This window comes from Lampris incognitus, chromosome 2 (assembly GCF_029633865.1).
Source record: "Lampris incognitus isolate fLamInc1 chromosome 2, fLamInc1.hap2, whole genome shotgun sequence".
Taxonomy (NCBI): domain Eukaryota; kingdom Metazoa; phylum Chordata; class Actinopteri; order Lampriformes; family Lampridae; genus Lampris; species Lampris incognitus.
Window position 1 is genome coordinate 34,380,709 of NC_079212.1, and position 12,819 is coordinate 34,393,527.

General features: G+C 45.9%; 1 protein-coding gene across 1 annotated transcript in view; it reads right to left on the reverse strand.

The window, feature by feature from the left end:
* Positions 1-12,819, reverse strand: part of celsr3 (cadherin, EGF LAG seven-pass G-type receptor 3) — a 171,926-nt gene that overhangs the window by 94,705 nt on the left and 64,402 nt on the right. The window contains 1 exon segment of the mRNA XM_056299484.1: positions 3,671-3,893. Coding sequence (XP_056155459.1) covers positions 3,671-3,893 — 223 coding nt within the window.

The following is a 12,819-nucleotide window of genomic DNA, read 5'->3' on the forward strand; positions in this document are numbered from 1 at the left end:
TATTAGTCTAATGTAGTCCACGTATGTATTCCGTGTGTTGGCAACGCACAACCAAGTGTTGGGGTCACTGACACCCTCATATGATGGCAGCAAATCAGGGCTTTGAGAGTGATGCGCATTTAACCCGGAGGAAATAGAAAGCAGCATTATGATGCATTGTGATGCAGTCTTGTTTTTTGCTGAATTTATCAGCAGAGCAATCAGTTTTACCACCCTAAGGAAATGCCAAAATCTTTTCAGCTCGAAATGTGAAATTAAAGATTTATTACCCACACAGTGGGGTCATAGTGCAGGATCAGAAGCTTCACAGTGCCCCCCCCCCCCGAGCTGCTGGGCATTACTGTGTTACTCAGAAACATGTGATCAGGGTGGCTGGCTGCCAACAATAGGGCGTTAACATGAGGTCTGCAACTGATGGGTATCCCTTCTCACTGTGCAATTGTCACATTACAGGCTTAAACTAATCATCTAACAAAACAAAAAAAAACACATTACCTATCAAGGTTTTACATGTAGAACTACAGCAAGTCAAATAGGATATTCTTTCAAGTCTTGGTGATAACGAAAACCAATATATTTTGCAGTGCGCAGCTAAAATGCTCAGGGAGAAAGTGAGTAATATGAATAATGACAGCATCCCGTTTGACCCTGAAGTGGAAACCAGGCCAAGGAGTATAACTAGAAGTAAATGAGGACTCTGACAGAGCAAAATAAAATAATGAAGTCAATGAAAGATGGCTGATGGTTGTCTGCTGCTTGCTGTTAGTTGGTAATGCCTCAGTCACTAGACAGTATGTAAAACTAATGTCCTCTTGCATGTATCCCATGATAGCGAACTCCTTCTCTGGGATGAGATCTGGGGTCTAATACTAGAGAAAATTAATAGATTACCATTAATAAAATGTTTTACTAGTGAATGGTCAAGGTTTTGCCACAATACATACAAAACTTGTCTTTGTAATGAATATCTATGAGTGATGTGCCCTTGAGCAAGGCACTTAAATTTCAGTTACTTTAGTGGAGCCGCCCATGACCCAAGAGTAAGAGACTGTGGCTATACTGGGGGCAGATTTCAGGAGATAATTTTTGTAAGTATCAGTATGAAGTGATGCAGTGCTAAGAATACCCAAACAAAACAAAAACAAAACCCTGACTTTCTCAAAGGGAATCTGAACGGTATTTGTTCGAGAAGGCCATGTCATTCATTAATTTTACAGGGCCACATTTCAATAACAGTCTAGGGATGTAAATCTACAAACTTGAAGATTTACATACAAATGTGGAACATGCATACAGATGATTTCTCATTAATATCGAAATCTTGGATGCTTTTGAAGTTGCTCATTTAAATGGATTTTGTCGGGTAAGAATTTCCTGATAAAAATTATAGCCTGCATAGTGTTTTATGTCTTCACCATGGCGGCTGACCATGGAAGAACAAGTCAGATAGCAGAAAACTTGGAGAAGCAAAGTCATTGTGACTAGCAAGCAGATATGGCACACCAAGCTCATAGAAGACCTTTATCAACCTTTATCAGAAATCAAAATGTTCAGCAGCAGTTCACTTAAAGGGAAACAATCACAATGTTCAACATTATCTCTCTATATATATTTTAGACATGACACTCCATTAGCAGCCATAATACTGAGCAGTCTTTTGTCTGTCTTTGATTGTGTCCATTGGTAACATCACTGGTGGACAACATTAAATGTGAAAACTTACTTCCTGGTTTTCCAGATAAGCTGCACTATATAACAAAATGCAAATAACAGCGCTACATAGCATAGTTGTATGATGTAGTATTGATATTTGCATTTTCTTTTACAATGCAGACTATCGTTTTCACATGCACAGTTTGTCCACCACTGACATTGCCAGTGGACACAATTTCCTTGGCGTTTCAGAACTATGCAGAGGACTGCTCAGTATTACAGCTGCTAATGGAAGGCTATCTCTAGGACATCTATGGAGAGATAACTCTGGAAATTGCAATTGTTTCCATTATGTAAGAGCATTTGCCACTCGGTTTCATCTTGAACAGATCTCGGCAGCGATGTGTCACTGAAGAGGAATCATGCCTGTGTACATCTATGGCCGAAATAATCCCATTAGACAAGCCATACTATGACCACATTGTCTTAAAGCTGACACTCCACCTGGGCCAAATCAACCTAGCAACAACGCCAGGGCCACATCACCTTGGCAACCATCGTAAGACAATATCGCCCTTGGCAACCATCCCATAAAGTGCAGGACCACTCTGGAAGGACCACTTCAGATCTCCCCTAGAAGACCACTCGGCACACCAAGAAGCGAGAGAGAGGTGCAGATGGGCGAGAGAGGTAGACAGAGAGGCTGGAGAGGAGGAGGGAGGAGGGACAGAGAGGCGTTCAGTGTTTGATGATGGTCTCACTTTTTTAGGGCTCCGAGAGGAGAACGTGGTCAGCAATGTTAATGTACCATTTACCGCTCCAACAGAAAAATCCAGAGCATAAAAGAAACACTGCAATTTTGTCAAGCGAGACCAGCAAGACACATTTAAAGAGTAGCATCAATGCAACCCAACACATCTTTTGTCAGCCAAATGCCTCCACAGGTGGATGTGACAATCCAGTTTCCGATGCTTGTTTACAGCTGCATTTGAACAAAGCTTGTTACCATCTCAAACATAATCCAGGGATTTAAAAGTCAGCTAAAAAGAAATCCTTTGACCAGCTCACCCGCTGGAAGTAACACTCGGAATATGACTGGGAGTAAGCATAAAGTCAGCCACACCTGCGGTTCAACCAAGTATTTTAGAGGATAAAACTGCTGAATGAAAATCTGTATCGACACCAAAGATGACTGGGTTTGGACCTGCTGTGATAGCAGGTTTGATAGGTTGATTATTTTCAATTTCCAATATTCACTTTTGATCACTTCACACAGAACATAAGACCACAGAGAAAGAGAGAGCAAGCAAGAGAGAGGGAGAGAGAGCGAGGTACAGAGAAAGAAAATGAAAGGCAACGGCACATAGAGGGGAAAAGAGAGAGAGGGAGGGAGGGAGAGCGAGAGAGAGAGAGAGCGAGAGAAAGAGAGAGGGAGAGAGAGCGAGAGAGAGAGAGAGGTACAGAGAGAAAGAAAATGAAAGGCAACAGCACATAGAGGGAAAAAGAGAGAGGGAGAGAGAGAGAGAGAGTAATGGAAAATAGGAGAGGGAGCAGAAGAACTGCACCTCTTACTGAGAAGTCAGAAGCGGGGAGCAGAAAAAGACAAGCCATGAATAACAGCATCGATCTCATCTCAGAGACAGAGATGGAATAAAGAGATTAAAGTAAATGGGAGAGAGGCTCTTAGACGGAGAGAAGTCTTAGAGAACAGTGAGAGACGGAGGAGTGGTAATGGATCGGCTCATGGAAGAGAGGCAAGATGAGGAGGGATCCAGGAAGAAAGAATGAAAGAAAGAAAAAGGGTGGAAGCAAGGATAAGGAATATGGAACAGAGATGTTACTAAATGACGAGAAGAAAGATAAAGAATTGTGGAATAAAGAGATGGAATAACAGAAATACACAAAAGGGACAGTTAAACCACATCAGACCACCGAGAGGAGTTTCTTCAGGCTCTGGAGTGGAGGTAAGATGAGACAACAGCCACAACAAACCAGACAGGGGTCGTCCTCTACTCACGTCAGGGAGATGGACAGGTGAAACCTCTGCCTCAGGCCCCGGAACATGACAAAGGACTTGGGTGGGAAGCTGCGGGCCGTGACGGCGCAGTATGGCCGCTCGTAGCCGCCCGCGGGACACTCGCACCGGAAACCCCCACTGGACAACTCCCTGCAGGTCCCTCCATTACGACACACCCCCGGCACACAGCGGCCCTGCCGCCGGTCGAACTCACACCGGTCACCTGGGTGCAGAGAGGGACGGCGAAAAAGATTAGTGGCTTGGCAAACACTGCAAAATAGACTGGAACACGATTACAGGGAGATTTGTTATTTTTGTGTAAATGAGAGTTTTAACCCTGAAATTAGAGGTGTGCCATTTTGAATTTTTCACCAGCTGCTCATAAATCCAAATGATTGGTGCCTCCAAAGTACAACAGACTATGAATTATTTGTAATTTACCAGCTAATGGAAAAAAAAGACATTGCTCACAAATTGGAAGCAGGTCATATGTGTTCTGAAATTATGGAACGATATGAACATCGGGCACCCCCCCCCCCCCACCCACAATATGAACGTATAGTGTGGAACAAAAGGTGTTGTTGGCAGTGTTTTCCAATCCAAAACTGACTTTCCGGGAGCTTAAAAAGTCGACCGGACCTCCTTTTTCGATTACAATACACTGACAGAACTTTCTCACGTCTCAAGGCCAGGCAAAAGGTATCGACCGCGGCGAGTGTCTGAACAGAGAAAAGAAGAAAAGCAAATATATGTAAATGAGAGTGACCGAAATAAATTCTTGGATGATTCTGCACACTGGCTTAAACCAACTCGCTGTCAGGCACTGGGCACAAGGCGGGAAGTTATCCTGGACAGTCCATTGTCATTTCCTGCATCTACCTCTTGTTTATTGTGGGGATGAGACTGCAGCTGTGATTTAAGGCTACACAAATAAACCTGACTTGGCAGAGCAGCAGTCCATCACCAGACACACTCAGACAGATCCTCACTCACCCTTACTCACAAAGGCACCACACACAAAGTACAAAGAAAAGATTAAAACAAAAGAAAAACAGTTCTTCAGTATTGACAAAACTCAGAAAAAAGAAGAATTATCTGCTGAAATGCTACTGCTTCAGAAACCTGTGGAAAAAGAAGAGAGCAACACAAACTTGCTATTCACAGAGGAGAGTAAACAGTGAATTGGCTGCCAGTCAAACAAATGCCGGTCTGGTGTATCTCAGGAGAGACTGAGACGCCCACTCGGCCTCCTATGCATCTATCAATACACACACAGACACGCACACACAGATTTACACATGCACGCACACACACAAGCACAAACAAGAGTGCAAATAAACATACATAGAATCCAAGCACACTTTAAAATCGAGCAATACACACATGCCCTCTCTCCCTCACACACACAGATACATGCACGTATAGTTTGCTCCAACCCATCCACCCACCCTCCACCTCTGGCTGTGGAGTTTTGTCTCGTATTTGTCTGTGTTGGCGAAGTGTTTTAAGATGCTGGAGAACCCACTGGCATTGTCTTCACAAAGTCACATGAACACACACAAATTCATACACACTCACAAATGTTTGCATGCTGCACTTGGCAGAAGTCAGGGAAATATTCCCCTTTGTGCAGTTTGTTTTGACTCAAAACATATCTGACACTCTCTCTCTCTCTCTCTCTCTCACACACACACACACACACACACACACACACACACACAGGGGCTAACTGTGCCCTCTGATATGATGTGTGAGATGATAAAATATTTACAATGGAGCATCAAAGGATTAAGCGCCCTTTCTCCACCCACCTCCCCACCCCTCCCTAACCCACCCCTCCTCCATCCATCCATCTATCCCTTCCTCATCCATCTCTATCCCCATCCCTCTTCCATTTATTTATCCTTTCTTTCATCAACCATCTCTCAACCCATCCATCCATCCATCCACCCAACCATCCTGCACTACCATCAACACTCCTTTCACCTCCTTCATTCACCTGCCTCCCCTTCCCCATTTATACATCCACCACGCATTATCTCCTTCAACCCACCAACTCTTTTCTGTGCTATACCTCTTTCTATCACTGTCCCTCTCTCCTTTCTCAACGTGTTTGCTATGCACTCCAACTACCCTGCAGTCCCCCCCCCGCCTCTGCCATATCCCCCCCTGCCTCTGCCATATTCCCCCCTCCACCCCCGCCTCTGCCATATCACCACCCCTTGGGCAGCTGATATCTTCGCCAAATGAAGCTGCCAAACACTCCCCCAACCAACAAGTAACCCCCTGGACACACACATTCACGGACACACATGCACGTGCGCGCGCACACACACACATACAAATAACCCAAGGACATTTGAATTATTGCGTCTGTCTTTGTCTCTGTCTGTGTTTTCGCTTCGTTTGCCTCTCTCCTTCATCTCCAACATGCTAATGTTCAGATGAACACATACGCCACTGTGTAACTGTAACCCGCTACAATGGCACAACATGTGCACACTCAGACAAAAAGCACACACATGTGCCCACAACACAAACACACATGCATTAGCACACACTGTCAGTACCACTACCGTGCCTTTGTCTGTTGCATCCGCCCAAACCGAGACACCATCATTAATATTAAAATAAATAAATAGACATTAATACTCATGAATTATGCGCATGGTGTGGTTCGACCCCCCCCCCCACACACACACATACACAAATAACGTCCTCATTATTCAGCACAGGCTTGGAGACTGGCAAGCAGCAAATTAGAGACACCGTAGGACAGACACAGACAGACAGATGGGTAGACAGACAGACAAAGATGGAAATTCACTCTGCAGATAATTAATGAAATACAGACTGACATGCACACACAGTACAGAAAAAATACTAGACAAACAAATAGCCAATACGAAAACACACACAACAACAACAACAACAGTGCAGATGTTTGCTCACATACCCGGCAGTGCTCAGACTAAAGGCCAATTCATACTCTACTCTCCGTGTCCGTGAGGTTCCACTTTGGTCCGCGTGACGTAAACGTCGTCATCTGCCCATGTCTGCAAGGGTCCGCACGGACCCCTACGCTTACAGTCCACGCGCTGACTGCGCATGCTCCAGATAACAAACTTGATGCTTGTTTTGAAGACGGGTTATGCGAGGAGATCCGCTGTTACTCACATTTATGTAATTTGTCTTTGAAAGAATACAAAGATAGCCAAATGGTGTTGAACTCCTGGCGAGAAATCGCTCAAATGCTTGGGGGCAATGACAATGCCTGTTGAAATGGTGGCTGGTAAACAACATTACGGTGCATTACCGCCATCAACCGGAATGGAGTGTGGCCCAGGAAATGTGCGTGCGTGGAACGCCAGACCCACACGGACCCTCAACTGTATGAATGGAACGCGACAAGTATGTCCGAGTCTTTCAGTCATAATGCTTTTCATTTTACTCATATTCTTTCACCTACAGCGACATACCGCCCTACTACCCACAATTCTGCACGAATTATCCATCATTGGGTTGGTTTGTGCCAACATACCGCAAACGCGTGAAGGTGCTTTGTTAGCCTACAAATAATTTAAATTTGGAGTTGTTTTACCGCTTTCTTTCTTTCTTTCTTTCTTTTCTTTTTTTTTGGTACATATCATAAGATTACATTTCCCAACTCGACCCAAGTGCTCTAGCGTGCAAAAAACAGAAGTCTATTGTCTGGTGATGTATGTTGAATCATCCTGAAGAACGGCCACCCAGAGGTCAAGCTTCTGAACAGGCAAGCCAGCCAACTGCTTGGAGCCCCAGGCAGTAGGGGCCTCCGAGGGCTGACAGAATTTACTCCAAAGCAGTGACTGCAACACCCCCCCCCGCCTTAAACAACCAATGGACGATTTGCAATGACATGACATGACAGTAGGAAACCTCCCTTGTAGGGGCCCCGTGTCATTCGCGTTGCACGTGCACTGCCTGCGCTCTTTGGATGTGAGTGGCAGCATTTGCACTAGCCTTATAATTTATATATTTATAGTGTGACAATGTTCTGGTTTTTGTTATTCTTTATATTTTGAAAGTTACATTATGTGCACATTTGGAATCAAAAAAAGTTTATACTTTTGTTGGTGTCAGATAACATAATGGTGATGAATGCTGGTTGGGGGCCCCTACTGAGAATTTTTGCCTAGGGCCCCAACAGACCCTAGCACCGCCACTGCGGCCACCGGTTGACTTTGGAAACATTTACGCTTACCTGATAGACACTCCTGGTTAGTACATATCAACTTTACTCAAAATCTTTAACTACTTAATTATTTAATTATGCTATGGGTGGCTGATAGTGTTTCCTCTGTAATTTTCTTACAGCTGTGGTGCTTTGGGCGATAATTCTAGTTTTGCCCCATGTCTGTTGCTGTAATGTTTAAGTTGAGGTTCTAGTGTTTAAAATGGTTTAATCATACGTCAGTCTACATAGTCATTATTTCCAAAGCATCTGTATCACACTTATTTTCAGTTTTAGATAATAGTAAGACTAAATTGCATTGTATATCTCAGGCTCTTTTACATTCATTCATTCATTATCCAAACCGCTTACCCTTCCTCAGGGTCGCAGGGATGCCGGAGCCTATCCCAGCAGTCACTGGGCGGCAGGCAGGGAGAAACCCTGAACAGGCCGCCAGACCATCACAGGGTCAACACACATACACACACAGGGGCAATTTAATATGGCCAATTCACCTGACCTACATGTCTTTGGATTGGGGGAGGAAACCGGAGCACCCGGAGGAAACCCACCCAGACACAGGGAAAACATGCAAACTCCACACAGAGGGTGACCTGGGACAACCCCCAAGGTTGGACTACCCCGGGGGTCACGAACCCAGGACCTTCTTGCTGTGAGGCGACCGCGCTAACCACTGCGCCACCGCCCCCCCGTCTCTTTTTCATGGCTCAGGAATTTAAAAGACAAATATTTGGAGCGCTTCATCTTTCATGAGATGATGGTTCTTGCAGGTCCCGGCACAACACCGCATCACCATAGCTACGCACTGCCACCGAAAATAACAGCAACGTTTCAGAGTGATAAACAATCAATCTTGAACACCGATAGCCTGTTTGCTGGCACCTCCAACACAATGGCGGATTGATCACCGCCCCAAATGCCCGTATGTTTGTGCGACAGTATCGACACTGTCCTGTTAGTGTGACAGCATTACAAGCTCACAGACCCTGCCTGAGTACTTAACACACTGCTGGGGATGATAGTGAACACACACGCACACCCACACGAGAACTCTCTCTCTCCGTCTCTTTTCTTACATGCACTTAAGTGTGTGGATTCTCACACACACACACACACACACACACACACACACACACACACACACACACACACAGATAATGTAAACGTAGTTATCATTCTCCCTTTCTCTCCTACACCCCCCCACCCATAGACTAACACATGTAAACATACAGATACACTCACACACACGCACACACAGATGCATGAATCCTGAATGAAGGAACTGACTCTCACACACATGCACAGATAAATTGTGTGTCGTTCTTAGACACACACCAAAAAACCCCTTGTTCCCTTGTTTCATTTACATACACACAGATTAAGATAGGTTTTGCTGTTGGCGGCGAGTTCCTTATTCTGCTCTGGACAACCAATCCATTGCCGAAGGCTCTGTGTGTGGAAGATAGCACTCTTAAGTTTGTATATGTGCACAAAGATAAAGAAACATGGAAACACTGAGAGCACGTGTATGCTCTACATCACACACACAAGATGATGTTTACTGTAATCACATGTTTAAGAGCACACACACAAACACATGTATACACACACACACACGCATAAACAGAGAAAGAGAAAGAGGTTTGACAGAGATGTTTCTTTTTTTTCCAATACTGCGCTCGATGCAAATACACTTATGTACATAGCCATATCTCTCTCTCTCTCTCTCTCTCTAACACACACACACGCGCACGTTTAAAGAATCCATTTGAAGTCTGTGAAAACTCGAGTTCTACGTTCTACCTGTGTTCCTTATAGAACCTGATGGATACATACTCAGACACACACACACACACACACACACACACACACACACACACACACACACACACACACACATACATATAAACATGTAAGAGAACACACCAACAAAAAAACATTTTTAATTCTGAGTTTGAGTCTAAAAGGGGGAGATTGACGAGATAACTGATGGAAGAGGAATGAAGAGAGGATGGAAGGAGGGAGGGTGGGAGGATAAGGACTGCAGTAGAGAGCATAAATGTCTAGTAAGTAAAACAGAATAAAAGCTTGCTTTCTGTCTCAGCCGGCAAATTGTCTTTCCTATAAAAACACAAAGCGACACTAATTCACGTCGTCTTTCCTTCCTTCTTCAATTCTCTCATTGCCTCGGTCCATCTTCCCTCCTCTCCCTCCTCCCTCTCTCTCTCTCCCTCCCCCCTCTCTCTCGCTTTCTCTCTCTCTCATTTCCTTCCTGCCTCCACCATCTCCCCTCACCAGATCTCCCCCTATGCACAATTTCTCTCTGCTCTCATTTGTCCCTCCTTGACTCCCTCCTCCTTCCATATCTTGTTTTTTTTTTCCCTGCCTCTTCTTTTCTCCCCAGCTTAATGCATTCTCACCACCCCTTCATTCAGAGGGATGTTTTATTCATCAAAGCCACAGTTCCTCTCCTCACCCGACGGCGTCTTGAAGTGAAGGTGCCCCGCCCATCCCACCCCCCCAGAACACCTCCTCCTCCTCCCTAACACATGGCACATCCCCAGGGGGTTCAACAAGCTCCCGGTATGCCCCCCACCACTACCACCACCACCATCTATCGTTCTGTTGCTCTGTTGCTCCCCTCTATCCATTGAGTCCAATGGGGCAATTGTTTGAGCCCTCCAAAACCATGATAGATCAACTTTTTTGAAAACAGGAAGCTCAAAGCACGGTCACACATATGTTCCAACGGAAAAGAAAATGGTCACAAAGAATGCTGTCCGTCAAGCGTAAATGACTTTTATAAAGATTTTTACAATTCCATTAGATCCCTCCTCTGTTGCTCTCCCTGGGGTTTCTTTCTATTTTTTCTCCCTGTTAAGAGTTTTTTTTTTCCCCAGGGAGTTGTTCCTTATCCGATGCGAGGGTCTAAGGACAGGATGTTGTGTTGCAATAAAGCCCACTGAGGCAAATTTGTGATATTGGGCTATACAAATAAAACTGACTTGACTTGACTTTATTTTGCACTTCCGCAAATAAGTTTTGCTTGCTCCACCCACGGCTCTTTACTCTGGAAGTATGCAGCTGTAGCGAACGCCGCCGGGCTGGGATGTATATTGTGTCCACTGTAAAAAGTTGTTCCAAATCAAATCGGATTTTGCAACTTTTCAAAACAAATTCTGATTAAAATAAATGAAGATGTGTGACTGTACTGTTATCTTCCCAAGTTCAACGATTGCCCCATTGAACCGTGTTGATCCAGCGAGAAGAGTCAGCGACGTATCTACAAAACTGAAGTGAAATATTTGATTCTAGTTAACTGAAATGTTTTAATGAGATCTGGGCTCGAACAAAGTGAAAACACCCTTTAAAGGTTTTCTTTTTGCTATTATTTTCTTTCCTTTTTCTTTCCCTTTTCTGTTATTCTTTTCCCCTTCTGTCTGTCCATCTCCCACATCTCCTCCTTCCTGGCTTCTTTTTATTTCTCCCTCTCCGTTACCCTGCCCCTCTTTTCTCTCACTCCATCCCTCTCTCTATTTTCCTTTCGTGTTCCTTTCTTTTCCTCGAGGTCTCGCCACTGCCTTACTTTGTTTCCTCTAGTTTGCTTTTTCTCGTTCCCTCTGCTTGCGTCTTTTCTCCTCCTCTCCCTGCGTGGTGCCTCCATTCCAGTTTTTTTTTTTTTTTTACCGTAGTCTTGTTGCAGGAATGAGGAAAAACACAGGGGACCAAGGCGAGTTTGATGTTTATTCCTCAACTCCAAAAACCAACTGCAGCAGGAATAACCCTGCACCGGCGAGCCCGGGAACGTAAACCACGCCCCCAGCTCACAGTCATGCTGGGTGAGAGGCATAGCCCCTAGTGTCCGCCACACAGCCCCCCCCCCGAACACCCAGAAGGGACTCCTGGAAAGAAAATTAGTGTCTCACTGGAGGCTTAAGCAGCCTGCCATAACGGCTGCGCCGTCCCTCAGCCGAAACAGTAGGTGAAACACAGTCCAAAGCCAGCTGAGAAGCAGAACGCTGAACCCGTGAAGACACTGCCGGGGTCCTGGAAGGAGGATGACCCCGACGGGGAACCTGGGCCGGAAACACAACTTCGCCTGCCACCCTGTGCGCCGGTTTAAGCCTATCAAGCGTGACACGCTCCCTACGCCCACCCATATCTAGCACAAAACCCTTAGGACCCGCCTCAAGAACCCGAAGTGGGCCATCGTATGGGGGTTGGAGGGGCGAGCGGTGAGCATCATGCCGTACAAAAACAAAACGAGCCGACATGAGCTCCGCAGGCACGAGCGACCGCGGAAAACAGTGGTGAACGGGGCCTGGAACCCGAGTGCTGTCAGACAAAAAAGGATAAACGGCCGGACGGGGTCGAGGAGCGGAACTCCCAGGCAAAAATTCCCCAGGGACGCGGAGCGGCTGACCGAGCACCAGCTCAGCGGGCGACGCATCGAGGTCCTCCTTAGGAGCCGAACGCAACCTGAGCATAACCCAAGATAAACGATCCACCCAGTTACCATCTGAGAGCGCAGCGCTGCCTTGAGCGACCGGTGAAAACGTTCACACAAGCCGTTAGCCTGAGGGCGATATGCGGTAGTGCGGTGTACCTGCACACCCAAGGATCGCGCAAGTGCCGACCAGAGCTCTGACACGAACTGGGGGCCCCTGTCTGAGGTGATATCTGACGGAGTGCCGAAACGGGCGACCCAGGAGGAAAGAAAAGCGCGTGCAACATCCGAGGATGTTGTGGAGGATAGAGGGACAGCCTCTGGCCACCTGGTGGTCCGATCTACCATTGTGAGCAGGTGCGTAAAACCCTGTGAAGAAGGTAGAGGGCCCACCAGGTCCACATGCACTTGGTCGAAATGTCTGGCCAGGATCGGAAACGGTTCGAGGGGAGATTTAGTGTGCTGGTG